General features: G+C 35.3%; 2 protein-coding genes and 1 pseudogene across 2 annotated transcripts; 1 reads left to right on the top strand and 2 right to left on the bottom strand.

Moving 5' to 3' along the window:
* Window positions 1-428: 428 nt before the first annotated feature.
* On the bottom strand, window positions 429-3,814 carry LOC113766055 (transposon Tf2-1 polyprotein). The gene is made up of 8 exons (XM_027310281.1): window positions 3,233-3,814; window positions 3,035-3,123; window positions 2,690-2,951; window positions 2,422-2,592; window positions 2,168-2,323; window positions 1,913-2,119; window positions 1,250-1,793; window positions 429-1,159 (listed from the first exon to the last, which is right to left on the bottom strand). The coding sequence occupies exons 1-8, from the start codon at window positions 3,812-3,814 to the stop codon at window positions 429-431; spliced, it is 2,742 nt and encodes a 913-aa protein (XP_027166082.1).
* Window positions 3,815-8,086: 4,272 nt separating this feature from the next.
* Window positions 8,087-8,916, bottom strand: LOC113766056 (glycine-rich protein-like). The gene is made up of 2 exons (XM_027310282.1): window positions 8,805-8,916; window positions 8,087-8,307 (listed from the first exon to the last, which is right to left on the bottom strand). The coding sequence occupies exons 1-2, from the start codon at window positions 8,914-8,916 to the stop codon at window positions 8,087-8,089; spliced, it is 333 nt and encodes a 110-aa protein (XP_027166083.1).
* Window positions 8,917-14,977: 6,061 nt separating this feature from the next.
* Window positions 14,978-15,716, top strand: LOC113766057 (annotated as a pseudogene).
* The last annotated feature ends 6,694 nt before the right edge of the window (window positions 15,717-22,410 follow it).

The raw sequence follows: 22,410 nt of genomic DNA on the forward strand, positions 1-22,410 counted from the left end.
ACCACTCTGTTGCTGCTAGTAGTCTTTTCCATTTGCGAGGTTGTTCAGAGCACATGCACCTTAAGTATGTCTCTACACACCTCTTCACTCTTTATGTCTGACAATTAGATTGGGGGTGATAGGCAGTAGAGAAATTTATCTAAGTCCCTAGCCTTAAGAATAGCTCCTGCCAAAATATGCTAGCTAGTGAATGTCCTGTCTCTATCTGACACAATGCTGAAGGGTAAGCCATGCAGTTTGAATATCTGATCAAAGAACACTTGCGCTACACTCTTAGCAGTATAGTGGCTTGTTAAAGGGATGAAATGTGCAAATTTTGTGAACCTGTCGACCACTACAAATAGTGTATCACACCCCTCAGATTTAGGGAGCCCTTCAATGAAATCCATGGATATGTGTTGCCAAGCTTGTTCTGGTACGGGTAGGGGCTATAACAGCCCAGGGGGCTTACAATTCTCTCCCTTTTTCCTCTTACATATGTCATAGCTCTGTACAAAGTCTTCTACCTCCCTTTTCATGCCTGGCCAGAAGAAATATGCCTTAGCTCTCTTGTAGGTACCCAGGTTTCCTGAGTGTCCTCCAACTGCTGACATGTGCATGCAGGCAATGAGTTGTTGCCTGAGTGAAGTAGAGTCCCCTACATATATCCTCCCCTTGTACCTGATGACCCCACCATTGTAGGAATATTCTAGCCTTTCTGTGTCATTGATGGCTAATGCAGTGAGCAACTCCTTAGCTTTAGGATCCTGCTCATATCTTTCAGCTAAGTTATTGATCCATGCTGGCTTTACCATGGATATGGCACTGAGTTCGTGAGGGTCCTCCCCCTTCCTAGAGAGTGCATCTGCCACTACATTCTCCCTTCCCATCTTGAACTGAGTCTCATAATCATATCCCATCAGTTTAGTCAACCATTTCTGTTGTAGTGGAGTCCAGATCTTCTGCTCCAGCAAGTATTTTAGACTGTGATGATCAGTCCTAATGATGAAGTGAGACCCCAGTACGTAATGCCTCCACTTGTTAACAGCAGCAATCAAGGCTAGTAACTCCTTTTCATAGATAGATAAAGCCTGATTTCTTGCACCTAATGTCTGACTCATATAAGCAATAGGTTGTCCTTGCTGCATAATGACAGCTCCAATAGCTTGATTGCTGGCGTCTGTCTCCAACACAAAAGGCTTTGAGAAGTCTGGCAATGTTAGCACAGGGGTGTTACTGATAGCCTATTTGAGTTCATGAAATGCAGCACTGGCTTCCTTGTTCCAGACAAAACCATCCTCCTTTAAGAGATCAGTGAGGGGCTTGGCTATGGATCCATAGTTCTTGACAAACCTCTTGTAATATCCAGTCAAGCCCAAGAACCCCCTTAAGGCCTTGACATCAGTCGGTTCTAGCCAGTTCACCATGCATTCTACCTTGGAAGGATCGGCACTCACTCCTTCACCAGTAACAACATGCCCCAAATATTCTATTTGATTTTGTCCAAAAGAGCATTTAGTGAGCTTGGCAAAAAAGGTATGAGATCTTAAGGTCTCCAAGACCTGTCTAAGGTGGAGGATATGAGAGTTCATGTCTAGACTATATACAAGAATATCATCAAAAAAGACCAAGACAAATTTTCTGAGGAAAGGTTCAAACACTGAGTTCATGAGGGCTTGGAATGTAGCTGGAGCATTGGTAAACCCAAATGGCATAACTAGAAATTCATAGAGCCCACAGTGAGTTTTGAAAGCCGTCTTAGGAATGTCCAAGGGGTTCATGCAGATCTGGTGGTAACCAGATCTCAGATCAATCTTGAAGAAGACTTTAGCTCCATGAAGTTCATCTATAATGGGAATTGGAAATTTGTGGCTAGGGAGTTAAGTTGCCTGTAGTCTATGAAAAATCTCCAGCTACTATCTTTCTTTTTTACCAGAAGGACAGGTGAAGCGAAGAGGCTATGACTAGGTTGGATGATGCCACTGTGCAGCATCTCATTGACTTGTTTTTCTATCTCAGTTTTCTGGACATAGGGGTATCTATAAGGAGCTAATTTGAATGGTTTTGCATCAGCTTTCAAGGGGATTTGATGGTCAAATGATCTCTTTGGGGGTAATTGTTTAGGCTCACTAAACACATCCTAGAACTCAATCAACAAAGATTCTAGAATATTTGGAGTGGTGTTTACCTGTGACTGAGCTGTACTGACCGTGTAGGCCTGCACAGCTTGCTTGAGTTTCTTCCTCATGTGTCTTTTGGCCACCTCTCCCTTAGTCATCCTGGTGTTTGCAGTACCTTCATCTCCTCGCAGCGTCGCCATGTCACCATCCTTACTGAAAGAGACCTGTAGTTGCTTAAAATCGAATGTTAGGGGGCTGTAGGCTTTCATCCAGTCCACCCCTATGATCAGATCATAGGGCTCCAACTCTAACAAGTACACACTGTGGCAAAATTTCTGTCCTTGCATGCTCCATTGGAAATTGGGTATCCACTGACTGCAACAAAGTTCCTGACCATCAGCAATTCTAATCTTGAAAGGTTTGTGTTGCCTGATAAGCTCCTGCTACCTTTATGCAATAGACTTCCTAAGGAAACAATTAGAACTGCCTCCATCTAACAGAATAGAAATTTCAGAATCTCTAACCTTCCCTAACAACTTGATGGTGCTAGAGAGCAGATTCCCTGTGAGTGAATATAAGGATAATTCAACCTCCTGTTTGTTCCCACTACCCATGTACTCTATCACCTCTTCCTCATCTATCCTGTCCTCTAGATCAGTAGCAATAATCATGTGTACCCCCTTGTCCTTACACATATGACCTGGTCCAAACTTTGCTCCACATTTAAAGCACAAATGGTTGTCCTTCCTGTATTGAAACTCAGTGGGGGTGATTCTTTTATATGGTTGAGAAACGTTACCTTGCTTCGTAGAATCTCCCTCGCTAACTGTTGCTACCTTGGCCACAGGTGGTCTGTGCATAGACATTCCTTCACTGGAACTAATCTATGAAGGAGGATAGAACCTGTTAGATGCCTTGCTCTTCTTGAGAATCACCTCCAGTGCCTTTTCCTGCCATCTTGCAACCTCGAAGGCTTCTTGTGGGTCTGAGGTTTGTGCATTTTGACTAGTGCCTTGAGCTCCTCCTGCAATCCACTCAAATAACTGGAAACAAAATAACTCTCACTCAATCCCCGATTCTTGAGCAATTCTATGGCTCTCAACTCCTCAAAACTTCTCCTGATAAGCCATTACTGTGAAGGATTGCTGCAGTTTGTTGAATTCCTCGACTCCATCCTCATCCCCTAGGTCCCCAAATCTGCGACTCACTCCCTCCTTGAACTCTTCCCATCCAAATATCCTCTTATCCTTTTTGAAACTTTGAAACCAGACATTTGCCCTCCCTTCCAAGTGCATTTTTGCAATTAGCATCTTCTGCGAATCCAATATGCCATACAGATGGAAGAAAGTCTCGCATTTCTGAATCCAATCCCTCACCTGCTCTCCTGTGAACCTGGGAAACTCTAGCTTGGGCACCCCTGGGATGAAGGCATTTCTTTCCTCTCGTTCCTGATGCCCCTGCCCTTGCCTGGAGTTGCCTTGCAGGGAACTTGTAGGGGTGGCTAGGAGTCCTCGTTCTTGCTGTGGACTCCTGTTATTCCCTCCAATCTGCGCAAAAATGCCGGCTATGAGAGCCTTTAGCTCTGTGGAGTTGGCCAGCATTTTCTCCTCCATGGATTTCAGAGCCTCGCTGGTAGACTCCATGAACGTCTGCAACTTAGCTTCCTGCTTCCGGACCTGCTCCTCGATTGTTTTGAGGCGTGTACCTTCTGCCATGGCTGCGAATCAAGCTCCCGAATCCAAGGATCAAAAGCTCTGATACCACTGTAATGAGAGCTGGAAAGAAAAGAGAAGAGAGAAGAAGACTTGAGAAGGAAGAAACTGAGATTTTATTCAAAATGCCAAAAGTGTCTTTCTCCTCCAGATCCTTATGCTTATATACAACTCAGATAATATCTAGCTGCATGCAAATGATGTCTTGGATGCATGCTGACTCGACAATAACAGACTAACAAACTAACTACAAGAATATTCCCTCTAACTAACTCAACGGACTGCATGAATTGCATGGATTGCGCATGGCTGCATGGACTGCATTTCATTCTTTTCTAATGGCTGAGCTAGTCATTACAGCGTACTTACATATATATACATTGACTTAATTTGTAATCAATAGTGTGGTGGTCTCCACACAAATATTGCAAAATGATCGAATACAGGTTTTGGTATTCAAACTGTGAGAGATTATAGGTTTTGAGATTTTTCTTGGGGATGTTTTTGGTATTCAAATTATGCGTGAATAAAGGTTTTGATTCTTTATATCAGTTTTAACAAATATAAGCAAGTGTTGTGTGGGTGCAATTTTTTAGAGTGTAAATATCATTTACCAAAGTTTATTGTCTTTTGATTTACAAAATATTAGCCAGCTTTTTTTATGCTTTTATTTCAGTTAATTTGATTGAATAAATTCAAGCTATAGATAACGAATAGATTCTTGATTCTTTCTATTGGTGAGAGAATAGAATTATGCAAAGAAAAAAATTGCACATAATAGTGTTCGGTACAACAGTTGCAAAATTGTTCACAGTATTATCAGATAATAGTTGCTGACAAATTCTTTTAGGCATAATTTCTTGAGAGCAAGAAATTTGTAAAATCTGCATTTACCTTTTAGTGTTAACTAACTACTTTTCTCCAGGGAAAAGAAAAGGGAAAAGCATGTAGTAGAGGAAACTGTTACTTCAAAAACTTTCAAAATTGGTAATACCTATGAAAATTCAAGAAGTACAAAAGAAGTAAAAGTCTGTTGATGATAAAATTACGAATGATCTGGAGACATATTCGTGCAAAGAACTTGCAGCAAAGAGCAAAGTAATGTTCTTTAAGATTATTTAGTGTATTTAATTATTTAAAGTTTATGAAACTAGATGGCCTTAAAGGCCTTCTTCATATGTATTCATAAAAAATTTGATTTTTCAACTCTACTGTTCCATAAAAAAAAAAAAACCATTATTTTGCAATCTAAGCCCCGCCCTCAAAAAAAAACCCCCTCCCCCGTAACATAAATAAATAAATGAAGATCATGCTGGCTCGACCTTTTTTAGTGTTGTTGGCAATAGATGAATGTTCAATCTTTCGTAGTGAATGGCTAATAATTCTATCTTCTAACACAATTATAAAGTTAAATTTTGACATTCGAGCTATAGGTGTTGAGAGTTTAGGTCGAGAAACTAGGTTAGAGCTTTTCACTTGATTTTTTGTGTGGAGAGATTAAATGTTCGGATTTTTATTTCTTTTCACTGATAGACGGATATACAAATAAGGCTTTTGTATTTTTTTTACTCTATTATTAGTCAAATTTCATGCAACCAAAGTGCATAGGAGGTTGAGTTTGTCATTATTGAAGTGTTTTTTTTAATATAAGTTTAAGTTTAATTTTGAAATATATCCGTTTTGATTGCAAGTATACAGGTCAAATTAGTAGTTTAGGACAAATATTGGGTCGATCCCACGAGAAAGATTGGACAATTACTGTGCAAGATAATAACAAGTGAAACCTCCTTAAATTATGGTATTCCTAACTACTCATGCAAATGCTATTTTTGGATAATTGATTACTACTATCTTGGCTAACTATGGCGTAATTTCCTTATACATGTGAAACCTACTCTCGTAGTGAATTAACTATACTTATAACTAATCCATACCTATTCTCGTGGTTATGAAATTAACTACAAGTTAATTACTTTCTATGAAATTACATGAAATGAATCACTAAACCCACAAAGGTGTATCTTTATTCTCGTGAGTGTACTCCCTAAGTTTAGCACTTCTTGAACTAGTGTTAAATCTCAATTTTCATTGAAGACACAACATATTTAGATAATCACAATTAATGGTACCAATTTAATCATGATTTATAGAGTTAAAGTGCTAAATAACTTACTCAAAATAATAAATTCAAATAGCCAAATAATAAACACTAACAATTATAGAAAGTTCAACCAAACCCAAGACATAAACTTTAGAAACACTTAATAGCATATAAATCCATAACTTGTATATTAACTAAACTTAGAATCAAGTACAAAAGATAAAGAGTTAGGAAGGAAATGTAACCCTTGTCACATGAGTTCATATCCTCCATCTTCATCTCCTTCTTCATCTTTGCCTAGCTAATAAACAAGAAAGGATGAACTACTAGTTAAACTATCCTATACTATACTAATCTACTACTAAGAAAATGTAAGAACTACATTTTTGTGGTATTTCTTGCACTCTCCAAACTCTCTAGAATCTTGCAAGTCCATGACTATATATAGATGAATTTAGTCAATAAATGAGGCTTCAAACATCACTTTTACAGCTGCAAAGTGGTTGTCATATGTCCATTAATAGTTGTGAATTATTGGAGGAGGAAACAAGTTGTGCAAGTTGAGAGCAGCCATTTCTGATCAGAATCCGGCAAAAATCTGGCCATAATCCGGCCGGATTGCTCCCCTGCATATCCTTGCAATTTCTGTTCAGTCTTCAAGGCATTCGAATTTTGCATCAATTTCAACTAAACCTTTCTTAATGATAAAAGCTGAATTAACTCTTGACCAAAACATGAAACTTGTAGCCCTTTGAGTTAGCTTTCCAATGCATCAAGAATCATCTCATTTGGACTTGTGTAGGCTGCAAAATGATGGAAATACCCTTCACTGCTTAATGCCTTGTTTCAGTTTAGACTAATAGAAATTGGCTACTGTAATTCAGCTTTTTGACCTGGAAAACCTTCAAACTGGATTTTGATGTCTTCATAAGATTTGTAGCTCTATCTCTTATCTTCAAAAATGGTTCAAGAATCATCTCAATCCGATCATTTTAGCTCAAGTTATAGCCGAAATATGAAGACGTATCAAAGCCGTCAACTTGCATTTCATCCAAATGAAATATATTTCTAACTCCTATACAAATTGTGGGCAAAATGCAAGTAAAAGTGACAAAAATCTCATTTAATCACTTAAGAGCATTTTACACCAATTATAGCCAAAATGTTCTATTTTCTTCCTATAGTATTGCAAAAGTGACTAAAAATAACATAAAATATCATTCAAAAATAGGTCAGATTAGTCACTTATCAATTATCTGTCTCCATAAATGTTTGGAGTAGACTGGTTAATGAACAATACCCGCAAACAAATAAAATTGAGAGCAATTTGACAATGGTTACTGATTAATAGATAGGACAACAAATGTTATGATTTTCAAAATTACAAGCACAAGGTAAAAGTTTAAGATTATAAGAAATTGTGAGAGTATTCACTTTCCTAATAGGAGACTATTATATTGATAACAATTAGTATCTAAGATAGGGAGAGTCTATTTTTGTATTTTTTTTATAACTTAATGTTTTCTACACTGATAGTGTATAGATTTGAATTAATGATAACTATACAAAATTTGAATTTGTACTCTAACTTTAGCATATGTGTCATGGATCCAACAGTAATAATATATACACTGTCAATGTATATAAAATTTACTTTTTTTTTTATATGGGATGTGTTCTGTTTAAACCAGTTGGTGAGGTGATCCATTAATAAAACAGACTTTTCGTTTTAAAAAAAAAAAAGAAAAAGATAATAGTTCGTATCAGATTTTAAAGAGTCATTATATTAGAACACCATCAATGATTTATAGATGTCTATTACTCTAAACATTATATTTCTGTTAATCTTTGATATTTTTCTAATAAAACCAACCGAAAATGTCCTTGATTTAGTTGTCATTTTGAAATAGTACTAGCATTACTCACTTTTTCAGTGGGAAATTACTGAAAGACTTCATATTGCATGAGAATATTTGGACACCACATCAGAAGCCCCCGTTGAAAAACAAATTATTACCCATTCACACAATTGAAACATCGAACTAGCAAGCAGTACATAGACTGCATATCACAAAACACTAACCAAGCTCTTATTTTGTACTTCACACTACAAACCACATACATTCACAATGAGCTTGTTTAAACATTCATGATATAGCTGGAAGCTAGCTGTATTAATTCTGAGGCTCAGCATCCACGGCCTGACTAGGATATGAGCAGCACCTACAACACCCACCATAATAACTTCGCCCGCAACAACCAAAGCGGCAATATCCACCACCACCATATCCACCACGGCCACCACCATAGCCTCCGCCATAGCCTCCACCATAGCCACCACCATAGCCACCTCCACCATACCAGTCTTCTACGCCATTCGTCTCGACAGTCTTGGCTGCAATGGGAAAAGATAAGGTACGCACGTTAGTTAGTGTGATTAGTTATGACTTCGTCGCGTAAAATCATTTGGGTTCACTTCCACACAATTTGAAATACTAAAATTTTTAACTAATTTGTGTACGTGATTTTATCTTCAAGTCTTCAATCCCTTACATGCATGTCCAACTGGGATTATTATGTAATCAGAAATGTGAAATTCTATGGTCCCATTTATAACCTTGTTTGGAAGCCAAGTTTTTTGCCAAGTTTATCTGTTCCAAGTTTTTTAAAAATTTTAGTTATAATAATCTTAAAAAACTTCTCAAAATTTTTAAACTATACACTTCGAAATATATATATATAAAAAAAAAACACACTTCAAAAATTTTTTAAAAAACTTCTACAGTAAACTACAATAAACCCAAAAAACTTAGACATAAAATTAAGAGAAGTTAGGAGAAACAAAATAAATAAATAAAAGGATGAAATTTAATTAGAGAATAAATGTCTTACAATTGTCAACGGACGGGGAAGTCTCAGCCAATTCCCTGGCAGCCACCTGTGAGGTAATCATGAGAAATATAGCCAAGAAAATGCAGAAGAAAAGAAGAGTCTTGGAACCCATTTTTGCAAAAGGTATTTTATGTATTGGAAACTGAATTTGGGAAGGATGAGAAACCTGGCATAGATTGATCACTATTTATAGGAAAATCTTTGCCAGATTGCCGATGAAATGGTCGTAGTGTTGGCCCAGGAGCAGTTGGCTGGAATTGGTACAAAGTCCACAATTGCAGTTCCTTCTGAGGAAGTAAAGAATATACTACAAGCGTTTAATTATTGTTATTATTTTTTTATTAGGTCCAATTTTTTTGGCATCATTCAGCTAAATAATAGAAAAATCACAACGGGGTCTTCTCTATCTTCTGTTTGTTACCTTTCTAACATTTTCTTACGAAAGTAAGAAGTCGTTAACTAAGCGGAGTCCTTGAACAATCTTCAAAAGCCGGCAACTCTTGAAGACGTCCAAGGCACTTAACTACCCAACCCATTACCCCCCCAGTACCGATGTGGGATAGAAACCCCGACAAGGGCAAGCCCAGTAGGGCAGCATTGAACACTAAAGAGCACCCTTACCAACCCCAGAAGACGCCCCATAAAGAGTTTCTTTCTAACATTTTCTTACGAAAGTAAGAAGTCGTTAACTAAGCGGAGTCCTTGAACAATCTTCAAAAGCCGGCAACTCTTGAAGACGTCCAAGGCACTTAACTACCCAACCCATTACCCCCCCAGTACCGATGTGGGATAGAAACCCCGACAAGGGCATTCTGTTTGTTACCTAAGTATACCCATTATATGATCTAGAAACTATTTTTATACAAAATTCCTGCAGTTTATGAAACAGAGAAGAAACATCAATTCACAGTTACGACCCTCCTGAAATTGGCCCTCACTGGGTAGATATTTGTTGTTTTTCTTTTTCATTTTTCTCCATCCAATTAATTTATCCTGCGACATGTCACTAATCAGGAGCCCCATCATAATTGTTCACTCTTTTTAGTGTAAAATACCAATTTAGTCCCTAATCTATTTTCTAAAGCCAAAATAACCCTCAAAATTTATTGTGAGTCAATTTAGTCCCTCAATTATTATGACAAAGCCGAAATAGTCCTTAAACTTTATTATGAACTAATTTAATCGCTCAACTATTTTACTTAAACCAAAATAGTCCTCAACTATATTTAAGAAGCTAGTTTGATCCTTATTTGGTTGATTACCTAATTTATCAACTCTCTGCACTGGCAACTAAAGGCAAAATAGGTAACTTGATTTCTTATTTGGTCCTTGATTGTCAACGCAGAGTTCATAAATTGAATGAATCATCCAAATAAGGACAAAACTGTCACACAAATACAGTTGAAGAACTATTTTGGCTTAAGTGAAATAATTGAGGAACTAAATTTGGCTCATAATAAAATTTAAGGACTATTTTAACTTTTCTAAAATAGTTGAGAGACTAAATTGATTCAATAATAAAGTTGAAGGACTATTTTAGCTTTAGTGAAATAGTTTAGGGGCCAACTTGGTGTTTTGTTCCTTTTCTTATGATTGAAATGGTAGCCAAACAAGCACGGCCCTCTACTCTGGACCTCTAGTATGTAGCTGGTGTAGTGGTGTTCCAACTTGACTAGGATCCATTATACTTGCAGATAGATTCGCGTCCGATACTCGTCAATAAGTCCAAGTATTAATTTTTAATTCTGACTTTGGAGTGACTAGGATCGATTATATTTATTCCAAGTTGATTTAACAAGTCAAACAATTTTAAGAAAGAAAAGAAACAAGGAAGAACAAGTCAAACTTCCAATAGTTCCAAAGAAGTTTTATAGGCTTTTTGATTATGTAACATTTTTAAGTACTAAAGCAATATCTTTTACAAAATATGTCAAAGATCTATACGTCATAGAATGAAGGAACATTATATTGTATCCCAATGTAAGATATTAAGGTAACGTGGATGACTGTTGATAAAATTGATCAAATTTGAGAGTGAAACCCAATAATCTAGCTTTTTGCTTAACCCGCAAATTAAGCAATAAGAGAGGCATACAAGTGATAGGGTGTTAATTGTTAGTAATTTTATTGTTAATTTTCTTCTTTGTTTTTGCTAAATATTGTTTTAATTATTAACATATACTTATATTTGGTATTTGGCCCTGATTACAGAAAGTGGAATACACAAGTGCTAAAAAGGAGACTTTCTTGAGAAAATTGCTTCGCACGTAAAAAGTTTCTAAAAGATCTACAAATCGGGCTCCATATTGTGCCACAAGTAGATTGCCTTTCCTTTTGCTGATTGGTAGTTGACTAGTAATAGGGAGTTTACTGGCACTAGAATTACGAAACTAAAGGAACATTCGCGGGGGCTCGTTTGCTTTTGTTTTTCCTTGGATTGTTTAGATTAGCGGACGGCTTCGGCTCTTAGTTTTTTTGTCCAGTTCCTCCGTTTGTTTATGGCCTCTTTTCCGTCCCTTCTAGGAGGATGACGGGAACATAGCTTGTTTTTGATAATTGCTTCTGCAATTTTGTATGGGATTTTCTCCATGCAGATGAACTAACTTTCTACGTCTAGTCAAAGGTTAACTTAAAAATTCGATTCCAAACATCCGTGAGATCGGATTATTTTATTTAATTCTTTTATTCATTGGTATTTGTACGTTTCCTAGTTTAACTTCTTATGATTGTTTTGTTATTTGAATGTCAAGAGCCCGATATTCGAATTAACCTAATAATCTACTGCCAGATTAATTGATTGAATCCGTAATTGTTCAATTGATTAATAGCAGTGGCGACTAGCGTGATTGGTTTAATGTTAAGAAAACGTATGATCTAATTTAAACGAACCCTCGTAGCGTATTTGTTGGTTAGAGTTGACCTTTTCTAATTCTTATTGCAATCGAGAAATTAAATTCTACGATCGTACCTAGGGTTATTTCTTGGTTAGGGAAATAGTTAATGGTCATACCTTGACTATCGAAGGAAAAAGGAAAGGCTGGTTGTTTATCGCGTGTATGACAACTATAACCAATCTATTAATGAGTAATTGAATTATCTTTGCATTGATGATCAGTTGAATGGACCGTGTATGAAAAATTGCACCTTTGGCTAGAGTCGTATTGGTTATTGATTAATTCTTGTTTATTTCTATTAGTTGTTTCATTAGTTAGTTAATTAGTTATTTTATATTTTTCAAAAATCCCCCATGCGTTGAACTTTAGAAGAAACGAATTATCCCTAATTCCTGTGGATTCGATCTTACTCACCGCTATATACAAAATTTGTACTTTTTTTGAGTAGGTAATTATTATTGAACAGGCTCGACATCTGTCAACAAGAAGCTACCTAGCCAAAGGGAAAAACCCTTAGTGATATGTTGTGCCCCACTTTTAAGCGAAACAATCCATTCAAGAAAATCAAATCAAGGTTTAATCATGTTAGTGTACTTGTTGATTTCCGAATACCATTGCGGACATTAAGAATTTTTGTAATGAATTAGTCTGACGGCATAACTTGACTTGGTATAGTGATTGTATGGGAGTTTTCTCCTGCCAAAATTATTTGGTTTTGTCCACAAGGGGAACCTATATAGAATTCGTAAAAAATATAAGAATTGGCTATAAACATACCACTAATTTTCTATATCCTTTATTCTTTAAGCTAGCTTATAAATTAACTACTAAATGATTGTATGACTTAGTTACTAGTGGGCTATTTGCAGTCAAGTTCTCATAAAAGTTTTTCCTAGCTTAACCTAGATGGTTCAATTGCAAGGCACAGTTGTCGTACATAATCGGCAAATAATGAACGATGCCCTCAAATAAAATGTAATATGAAGCGATACATTTCAGGAAGAAAGTTTAGGAACACGAGTCCTTATTTAGTGTCGAAAGGGTCAAATATAGCAGTTGGCAAAATTTTTACACTAAGGGCTAGATGAGTAGTGTACATTAGAAATAGCGTAATAGGGAGAGTTTGTTTTGGTATTTTGTTTTAGGGATAATTTCAGAAACCTCTCCTGAGGTTTCTGATAATTTCACTAGCCTCCTCTTAATTTTGTAAAATTTAGGGTTAAGATTTTAATAATAAATTTAGTCTAATTATAAAAAGTAACATTAAAAAAGTATTTTAAGGAGAAAGATGAAACTTTTATTTCTTAAATACCTCTTATGCATGTATATAAGTCGTATTTGTAAAAGAATAAAAATAATTAAAATTTAAAAACAATTAATACACACATTTAATCACTCAAAAAGTTCACATTTAATAAATTAAACAACACAAATAAGTAACAAAACTACACCAATGATTACAAGATTCAACAAAACAGATCAATCATTTCTTTTAACATGATGTTTGCTATGATTCTCACGATTTTGAAGAGAAAAATTTTCAGATTTTGTCTTTTTTTTCCTTCCTTCCAATTTTCTTTGAAACTCTTAAAATTGCGACAATTGTAAAGTAATTTTATGAAAATAAAGGAGATAATTGTAAAGTAATTTCATGGGAATAATAGAGAAATGAGGGGGAAAAAAGACAAAATTTAAAAAATTTTCTATTCAAGAATCATAGTAAACATCATGTTAAAAAAGATGATTAGTCTGTTTTGCTGAATCTTGTAATCATTAGTGTAGTTTTGTTGTTTATTTATGTTGTCTGATTTATTAAATATGAATTTTTTGAGTGGTTAAATGTGTGTATTAATTATTTCTGACTTTTAATTATTTTTATTCTTTTACTAATATTACTTATATACATTCATAAGGGGTATTTATGAAATAAAAGTTTTATCTCTCTGTTTAAAGTATTTTTTTAATGTTACTTTTTCTAATTGAACTAACTTTGTTATCAAAACTTTAACCTCAAGGGAAGTTTGTGTAATTTTATAAACTTCAAGGGAGGCGAGTGAAATTGTCAAGAACCTCAGGGGAGGTTTCTAAAATTATCCCTTTGTTTTATATGGGATGTGTTTGGTTTAAACCAGTTCGTGAGGTGATATATAAATAAAGGGATAATTTCAGAAACCTCCCTCAAGGTTTCTGATAATTACACTTAAATAGCCTCTAATATTAAAAATTACACTCCGCTCCTTTTCACATGGATATGACCAAATGTCACCATCAATAGCTTCCAAATGACTAAATTGCCCTGAAAAATTTGTACATTTTCTGCCATTAGAAAAATGAGAAAATGAAATTGCATCAATTAAAATTTTTTAAAAGGCTTCTTGGCGCCATTTGCGGGTGGTATAAGAACTTGAGTTGCCAATTGGTTACACAATACTAAGAGAAGCCAAACTACTTTTGAAAGGAATGGCCTCAAGAAACCAAAGCTTCCTCTAGTTGGTGATCCTTCATCCGGTGAAGAATCCGAGCAAAAAAAATGCATGATATATAGCTATTTCAGCTCCATCAACATCACTACAGATAAAAAATCAAATTGTTTTAACTTATTGAACTTATTTAGCAGTTTTTTAAGTACCGTATCTTGTTGATCATCTTAATATTTTTATATTATCATTGAAACTCCTCACAGTAGCATGTGGCCAAGATAGAGGTGTTAGATTGCTTGTAAAAGTAGGCTAAAGGGATAATCCTTATTTGTGGGTGTTCATTGTCTAATGAAGATGAATCAGAGGTTATGTCTATTGTGGTTGATTTTGACATGCATGTGGTGTGCTTGATGTTTTTGGGAGCAAGTGTTCTGGACATAGACTAATAGTGAAATCTGCTCCTACACTGTACTGTATAATAGTTCATTGTTGATGATCTGAAGAATTTGTGCTGAGATTTTAGTAGAAATAAAAATGTTTGATCATTGATTAGGGCCTTAGTCAACTGGACCTTGCATTTTTAATTGAACAGCTTTATTTTCTGTTCATGCAAGAAAAATTTCTCGTTCTCTGACTTTGTAATGGACAATGAGCGTCACTAAGCTGGAATTAATCATTATATGAAATTCTAATGCTTGAAAGTGTGAAAACAGGATGCCCAGTGTAGTTGTCCATGACATTATTCTTCACTACAAAGAGAAAAATCTCTCATTCTCTGACTTTGCAATGGACAATGAGCATCATTAAGCTGGAATTAATCATTATATGCAATTCTAATGCTTGAAAGTGTGAAAACAGGATGCCGAGTGTAGTTGTCCATGACATTATTCGTCACTACAAAGGGAAGAAAATTAGAATTCCCAATGTGGATCCAGATGAGTATTCTTACATGGTGCTTCTTAATGATGTTTATGAAGAGCACTTCATGAAGTTCCTAGGAATTTTAATTATCTGTTACGTTTGAGATTTGTTAGTCCAAGAAGTGGTGAAACTATGGATGTGAACACTGAAGAAGTTGTTTTTGAAATGTTCAAGAGGCATGAAAATGAGCTATTTTTGGATTGGATGAAGAACTTTTGGAAATGGTTCCAAAGCCTGTGCTTGCTGTGCGCTGTTCCTGTATCCCATCACGCCACAGACTGAAGACGCAAGAATAAAAGAAGACAGCTTGATCAAGGATCCTAGTGCTGGAATATACTTTATGAAACAAACTGTCGGAAATGCCTGTGGAACAATTGGGCTCGTACCTGGACAAGTTCTTTAAAACTACGGCAAAAATGAACCTAGAGGAATATGCAGCATTCCTTGAAAATGATAGAGAAATGGAAGTTGCTCATTCTGACACCCACTTTATTTGTTTCACATGTGTGAATGGACAACTTTATGAGCTTGATGGATGGAGGTCCGGACCAGTTTCACATGGTTCTTCCTCTTCAAGCAGCTGGTTGCATGATGCAGCTAAAGTTATTCAGAAGATGATTGAGAAAAACCCAGATTCACTCAACTTCAACGTGATGGCCATTTCAAAAAGGGTTTGAGGAGAATAAATGATGCAACATGAACATCCATTGCGGCCATTGAGAAGCGACCTACCTGGCTCTACAAGCTTCTTGGCCTAAACCTTGAGGGCTGTTTTTTTGCACTCGTCATTAGATGTAATGACAGAATCAGTTTTGCTAGAATTATTAAGCCCTGGAAGAAGTCAGCTGTAACTCCAAAACTACCAAGTTATAGTTCTGCCTGATAAGTAAATGATGACTTGTTACTGCTTCTACATACAATGAGGGCAAATTTGGTACAACAGTACTTTTTCTCAAATTTTAAGAAAGTTTTACTGACAGAGACTAAAATTGTTATGGGATAATTTTAGAAACCTCCCCTGAGATTTCTGATAGTCTTACTCTTCTCCCCTGTGGTTTCAAAAATATCACAAACCTTCCTTAAGGTTTAGGATTTTGTAACAAAATCAGCCCATGATGTCAAAAGTGAACATAAAAAAGCGTTTTCAGGAAATAGAAGAAATTTTGTTTCCATAAATGCCCGTGAAGTAAGTGTACAAGTTATATTAGTGAAATAATGAAAACTAATAAAAATCGAAAATAAATTAGAAAAAAGGGATAATTTCAGATACAATATGTTATTCATCAATAATATTATATCAAAAGCTTTTACTAGATGGTTATTTGTTCCAATAGCATATTAAATCAACCATTAGTGCTTACGAGAGTGCATTAAATATTTAGTAGAGAGATAGTTTACTTCAATAAGTAGCATGTATATAAATACTTAGTGCATGTACAATCTGGTTGAAATAACGTACACCGTGTTATCAACCAAGTACGATGCATAGAAATTGTTGAACATGCAGTTATAATTTGTTCACATGCATATTGCAATTGGTCATCGCAGCAATATGCATAGTGCAATTGTATGTATACATTTGGAATGGTTATTGGTGCTTTGACCTACTTGTGTATCTCCTTACAAGCTGCAGTGGGTATATAATTTTATCTATATGACTAATACTAATTTGCTTATAAACACCTTACACGGGGTGATTTATGAGATACAATCAGTTTACAAATATATACATTATGTTAGATGTTAATTACTTGACTGTGTATATCTATAAAAGGTAGTGTAAGGGCATGCATAAATTTGGAATGGTTAGGTGTTAAAAAAATGTATATCACGTTACGTGTTAATTATTTGACTATGTATACATGTAAAAGCGAGATTAAATATAGCATAGAAAAAAATAATTACGTGAGTTAGAATGTATTTGTCCTAATAATCACGAAATATTAGCTGATTTGTGAGGGCATTTAAGTCTTTTTGGCCATGATGATGTAAGAAATGAGACCTAAATTCTGACAGGGGAGGTTTGTGATATTTTTGAAACCACAAGAGAGGAGAGTGAGACTGTCAGAAACCTTAGGGGAGGTATCTGAAATTATCCCAATTGTTATCAAATATGTCATTCAAGGGAAGGGGAGTGTAATTTCTAATATTAGAGGGTATTTAAGTGTAATTATTAAAAACTTTGAGGAGGTTTCTCAAATTATCCCATTCATAAACTTGCCTTTCTGGATTGAAAAAAAAAAAAAAAGATAACAGTTCGTATCAGATTTGAAAGAGTGATTTATATTAGAACGCTCTCAATGATTCATAGATGTCTTCAACTCTAGAAGTTAGATTTATGTTAATTTTTGATATTTTTGTAATAGATAAACCAACCAAAAAAATCCTTTATTTTGTTGTTATTTAGAAATAGTAATAGCATTACTCACTCTTTCAGTGGGAAATTACTGAAAGACTTTATATTGCATGAGAATATTTTGACATCACATCACAAGCCCTCATGGAAGGACACGTTATTACACATTCACACAATTGAAAAGTTGAACTGGCAAGCAAGTACATAGACTGCATATTACAAAAAACTAACCAAGCTCTTATTTGTACTTCACGCTAAAAACCACATACTATCACAGCGAGCCTGTTTAAGAATTCATGGCTTAGCTAGAAACTGGCTTTACTAGTTCTGAGGCTCAGCCTCCACGGCTTGACCACCACCATAACCACCGTGGCCGCCACCATAACCTCCTCCACCTCCATAGCCACCGCCTCCATAGCCACCGCCACCATAACCACCATGGCCATAACCACCACCATAACCACCATGGCCATAACCACCATGGCCATAACCACCACCATAACCACCATGGCCGTAACCACCATAACCACCATGGCCATAACCACCATAGCCGCCGCCACCATAACCGCCACCACCATAACCTCCACCCCACTTGGCTTCTTCTACGCCTTTCGTCTCATCAACAGTCTTGGCTGCAATTGGGAAAAAATAATGTACGCATGTTAGTGTGATTAGGAATGACTTTGTCAAATAAAATCATTTGAGGGTCAAACAACTTGAAATACTAAAATTTTCAACTAGTTTGTGTACATGATTTTACTACATCCCAAGTCAAACTTGAATGAACACCTTAGTTAGATACTTAGATTACTAGGACTCATCTATGTTTATTGATACTTCAACCCCTTACATGCATGTCCAACTGATATTATTACGTAATCAGACATGTGAAATTCTATGGTCCTATTTATGTTAATATATGTTAGACATAAACTTAAGAGAAGTTAGGAGAAACAAAATATAAATAAATAAATAAAAGGATGAAATTAAATTGGAGAATAAATGTCTTACAATTGTCAACTGACTGGGAAGTCTCAGCCAATTCCCTAGCAGCAACCTGTGAGGTAATCATGAGAACTATAGCCAGGGAAATGCAGAAGAAAAGAAGAGTCTTGGAACCCATTTTTGCAAAAGGGTATTTTATGTATTGGAAACTGAATGAGAAGGATGAGAAACCTGGGATAGATTGATCTCTATTTATAGGAAAATGTTTGCCAGATTGCCGATGAAATGGTCGTGGTGTAGGCCCACGAGTAGTGAAGTGTTGAAGAGTCGATTGCAGTAATTGGTACAAAGTTCACATTATCATTAATTCGTGTCCTATACTCGTCACTGAGTCCAAGTATTATTTTCAATTGTGATTTTGGGGAGACTAGGATCCATTACATTTATTCCAAGTTGATTTAACAAGTTAAATATTTTTAAGAAAGAAAAGAAACAAGGAAGAACATGTCAAACTTTCAATAGTTCCAAAGAAGATTTGTAGGCTGTTTGATTGTGTAACATTTTCGAGTATGATTGTAAAAATCGATTTAAGTAGTTGGGAAACCAATTTTCCTGCAAGTCTTAGGAGTGAATATCAACAGGACTAGTTTAAAATAGCTTTCCAATGTCCTGTCTTTTTTTTTTCTGGGCAATATTGCATACAAGGGTAGAGAAAACGTAAGACAAGGACTAAAATTACTCTCTTGTCTTATCTTTATCTGTGTATATACCTTAGTTGCATGATTATGGTTGCTCTTAAATTATATTTCGTGTTAATTTGGCTATGTTATTTTTGTAATATCATGTTGAAGAGTCCTCTATTGCACCTTGCACGAAACCCTGTCCAATATATTATAGTAAATTTCAGGATATGGTTTGGCTGAGGTTGAGTTTGGCGGCCATTTGAATCTGTCATGGTTTCGTCCAAGAGTTGAGTACTATGAGATGAAGAAAAACATACTTGGCATACTGATGGGTTAAGAGATGATATGGACATGCAAAAGTACTAGTAATTTTAGATAAGTGTAATGAATGTGTGGCGCTAACTGACAAAGAATATGAATCGTGCTGCATTTCATAGAAATTTTAGTTTGGATTTCATAATTATTTCTGGATCACACAAACCTACCAACTTTAGCCCTAAACCTCATTAGCTGCTTAGGTACGTAAACACCAAAGTCAACATATAACTTGCACAAGTTTACCCGTGTTGCAAATTGATTTAGCTGAAAATGGGGAAGATGTGTACTTATGAAGTCAAGTTGAAAGTTCGACAATTAAACCGTGAAGAAACAATACTAATTAAATCATGTAGTCAGCTATGCATTCTAGCATTTTATTTACGTATGCAATCCTTGGAACAAGTGACATGAGATAATTCTTGCCAACTAGTTCCTCAACTCTTTTTCCTTGGTGGGTGGATAGGGTGGAGGCAGGAGCAGAGCTAGAAAAAAAAATTTAGCAGGGCCAAAATTAATATACAAAATTTTACTAATTACAGTATGAAAAAAATGTGTTTGACTAATGATATGGACTAAAGTTTTGCTAATTAATCTACAATTTAGCAACAAATTAATATTTCTCAGATCTCAAGTTCCTGATAAAGGATTCTTCCACTTCTCCTCTCACAATCCTAATAAATTTTCACTAGATTTTTGTTAAGATGAAAATATAAATAAACAATGGTTGTGAGTTTCAATGTGTGGTGACCAGATGGATTTGTATGTTGGGAGTATGTAAGAATAGATAAAGAAGAAGAATAAATGCAAATTAAGTCTCTTTCTTTGTTAGACAAAGTCGTATCATTTATTTTAAGTGTTAAATTATTTGAATATAGAGACATATAAACAAATAGTTCACTACTACTTTAAATTTTGTTGAAAGGTAGTGAGGGCAATTTTATTTAAGTGTGGGGGACAATCCTCCAATTTTGTATGCATATATGGAGATTTTTGTAGTAGCAATTCTCTAATGTTTAGGCTTTGTTAGAGGGTAATGGAGACAATTTCATTTAAGTGTGGAGGCAAAACTACTATTTTATATGTAAATAGAACATTATGACGGGGTCAATGAAGGCAATTGCCGTACCACCACTTTGCTTCCGTATCTGGTGGGGAGTGTGGGGTAACTTTTGCCAACAAGTGTAACATAAGTTACATACGTTTTCAAAGCTTTTGACCATGGCTAAGTTTGAGTTTGGGGGATCATTTGACTCTGCCATGGTTCCCACAAGAGTTCCTTGGAAAGAGTATATCTGTTTAAGAAGAGAATTTCTATTTTAAACGACAGAAGATTAATAAAATAGACACAATTTAAAAGATGACCTATCTCTTGATTTTTAGGAGTTCTCGTGTTTGTATCTATCATTTGATTTATTGTGTTTTTAAAGTTGCTTTTTGTAGTTAAAATTTTTGAGAAGTTGTTAATTGATGGGTGTTGAATCCAACAAAAATAAAATTACCTACTCCTCAAAAGTTAATGAGTATAGTGATGAGTAGGATCGTCTCCTCAAGAAACTGGCTTATTTATTACTCACAGAAAAATGGAATGAATATTAGGGGGGAAAGTTGTAGAATTTCTTTGAAATTATAATTAAAAATGCAATAATATGAATTAAAGAATAAATTAATTATCAAAATCGAGTCAAGGAAATAATCTTAGCAACGGTTCAGTCAATTGTTCACTGATACCAGAAATAACTCATATGTTCACAAATAAATTGGTTATAGCAATTCAATAACCATTGAACCACCAATCTCTCATTAATTTCTTGGTAGTCAAGAGATATTCATTAACTACTTTCCTTGTTAAGTAGATAATCCTAGAGACACTCATAGGATTATCTATTCACAGTCTTCAATATTAGAGAGACTCAATTCTAGTTAACAAACACACATGCGGGTTCATTCAAACTAGATTAATTATTCCCACAACACAAATTAGATTACTTGTGAGGTAATGAAATTGTGTCATTTGCCACTAATATTAAACTATATAAGTATTACAAACTTGATGTTTTAATTGGCATTAAATCATTCAGATAATTGAATAGTTGGCCAATTATTCAACTAAACACAAATGATAGTAACCAGTGAAATATAGAAAATAATTAAATACTCATGAATGTATAAAATTAAGTACAGGAAAAATTAAATGATCTCACAATTAATTATGAAACCGTGCCTTGATTACTCCTCAACTAGACATAAATTTAGCTCCACTCCATGAAGAAAACGCAGCCAAAAAAAATAAAACTAGAACCAGAGTTTCTTTTGTTCTTGAGAGGAGAGAGTGGGAATAAGTTCAAGTGTTTAGAGATATCGATCTCTGTTTTTCCTCCCTATTTATTCTTCTAAAATTATCATTTAAACTAATTTCCTAAAAAGAAGAAATATTTATCCTCGGCTACCTCTCACTACATAAGATAAGTAGATAAGATAGTTGTGGAACAAATTTTATCAGAAAATAAACTCAAACTCCTAAACATCGATACTTCAGGTACTTCAGCTTATTTTGGAGAAACTACATCTCTCTGTGTAGAAGCTTGGGCCCTTCTTATTGGTCTTCAAACGTGTAAACATAGGGGATTTGAAAATATAAGTGTGCAATTAGATTCACTGCTCTTAGTTGGGATCATTCAACGTCGCACTCAATATCCGTGGCAGATTCGAAGGGAGGTCAGGCAGATTTGGAAGCTCTTGCAAGATCCTGTTCATTTTTCACATTGCTATTGAGAGGCTAACACAGTTGCTGATGCGTTGTCTAATGTGGGTGTATCTCACCCACATCAACAAGTCAAGGTATATGACAGCTTTACTATGTTTCCAAGGGAAGCTCATGGGGCAATTTGCCTTGACAAATTAGGGTTACCGTCAATTCGGAAAATAAGACGTATGTAACACGAGTTTATGTTTTGTATTTCTTCTCATCAATAAAATAAAAAGTTGATCTAAAAAAAATAAAAAAAAAAGATACTTCAGGTACGTCAGATAATGAGCAGAATTAACGTGGCCCCCACAATTCTTCTAGAG

This window comes from Coffea eugenioides, chromosome 3 (assembly GCF_003713205.1).
Source record: "Coffea eugenioides isolate CCC68of chromosome 3, Ceug_1.0, whole genome shotgun sequence".
In the NCBI taxonomy this organism is placed as follows: Eukaryota; Viridiplantae; Streptophyta; class Magnoliopsida; order Gentianales; family Rubiaceae; genus Coffea; species Coffea eugenioides.

Excerpts from the sequence above, each read along its gene's own strand:
- LOC113766055 (XM_027310281.1), bottom strand. The coding sequence starts at position 3,814 with ATGGCAGAAGGTACACGCCTCAAAACAATCGAGGAGCAGGTCCGGAAG. Across the intron at positions 3,124-3,232 it reads AACTGCAGCAATCCTTCACA|GAGGAGCTCAAGGCACTAGT; the intron begins GTAATGGCTTAT and ends AGTGGATTGCAG. Across the intron at positions 2,120-2,167 it reads TCAGTACAGCTCAGTCACAG|GATGTGTTTAGTGAGCCTAA; the intron begins GTAAACACCACT and ends ATTGAGTTCTAG.
- LOC113766056 (XM_027310282.1), bottom strand. The coding sequence starts at position 8,916 with ATGGGTTCCAAGACTCTTCTTTTCTTCTGCATTTTCTTGGCTATATTT. Across the intron at positions 8,308-8,804 it reads TTCCCCGTCCGTTGACAATT|CCAAGACTGTCGAGACGAAT; the intron begins GTAAGACATTTA and ends TTCCCATTGCAG.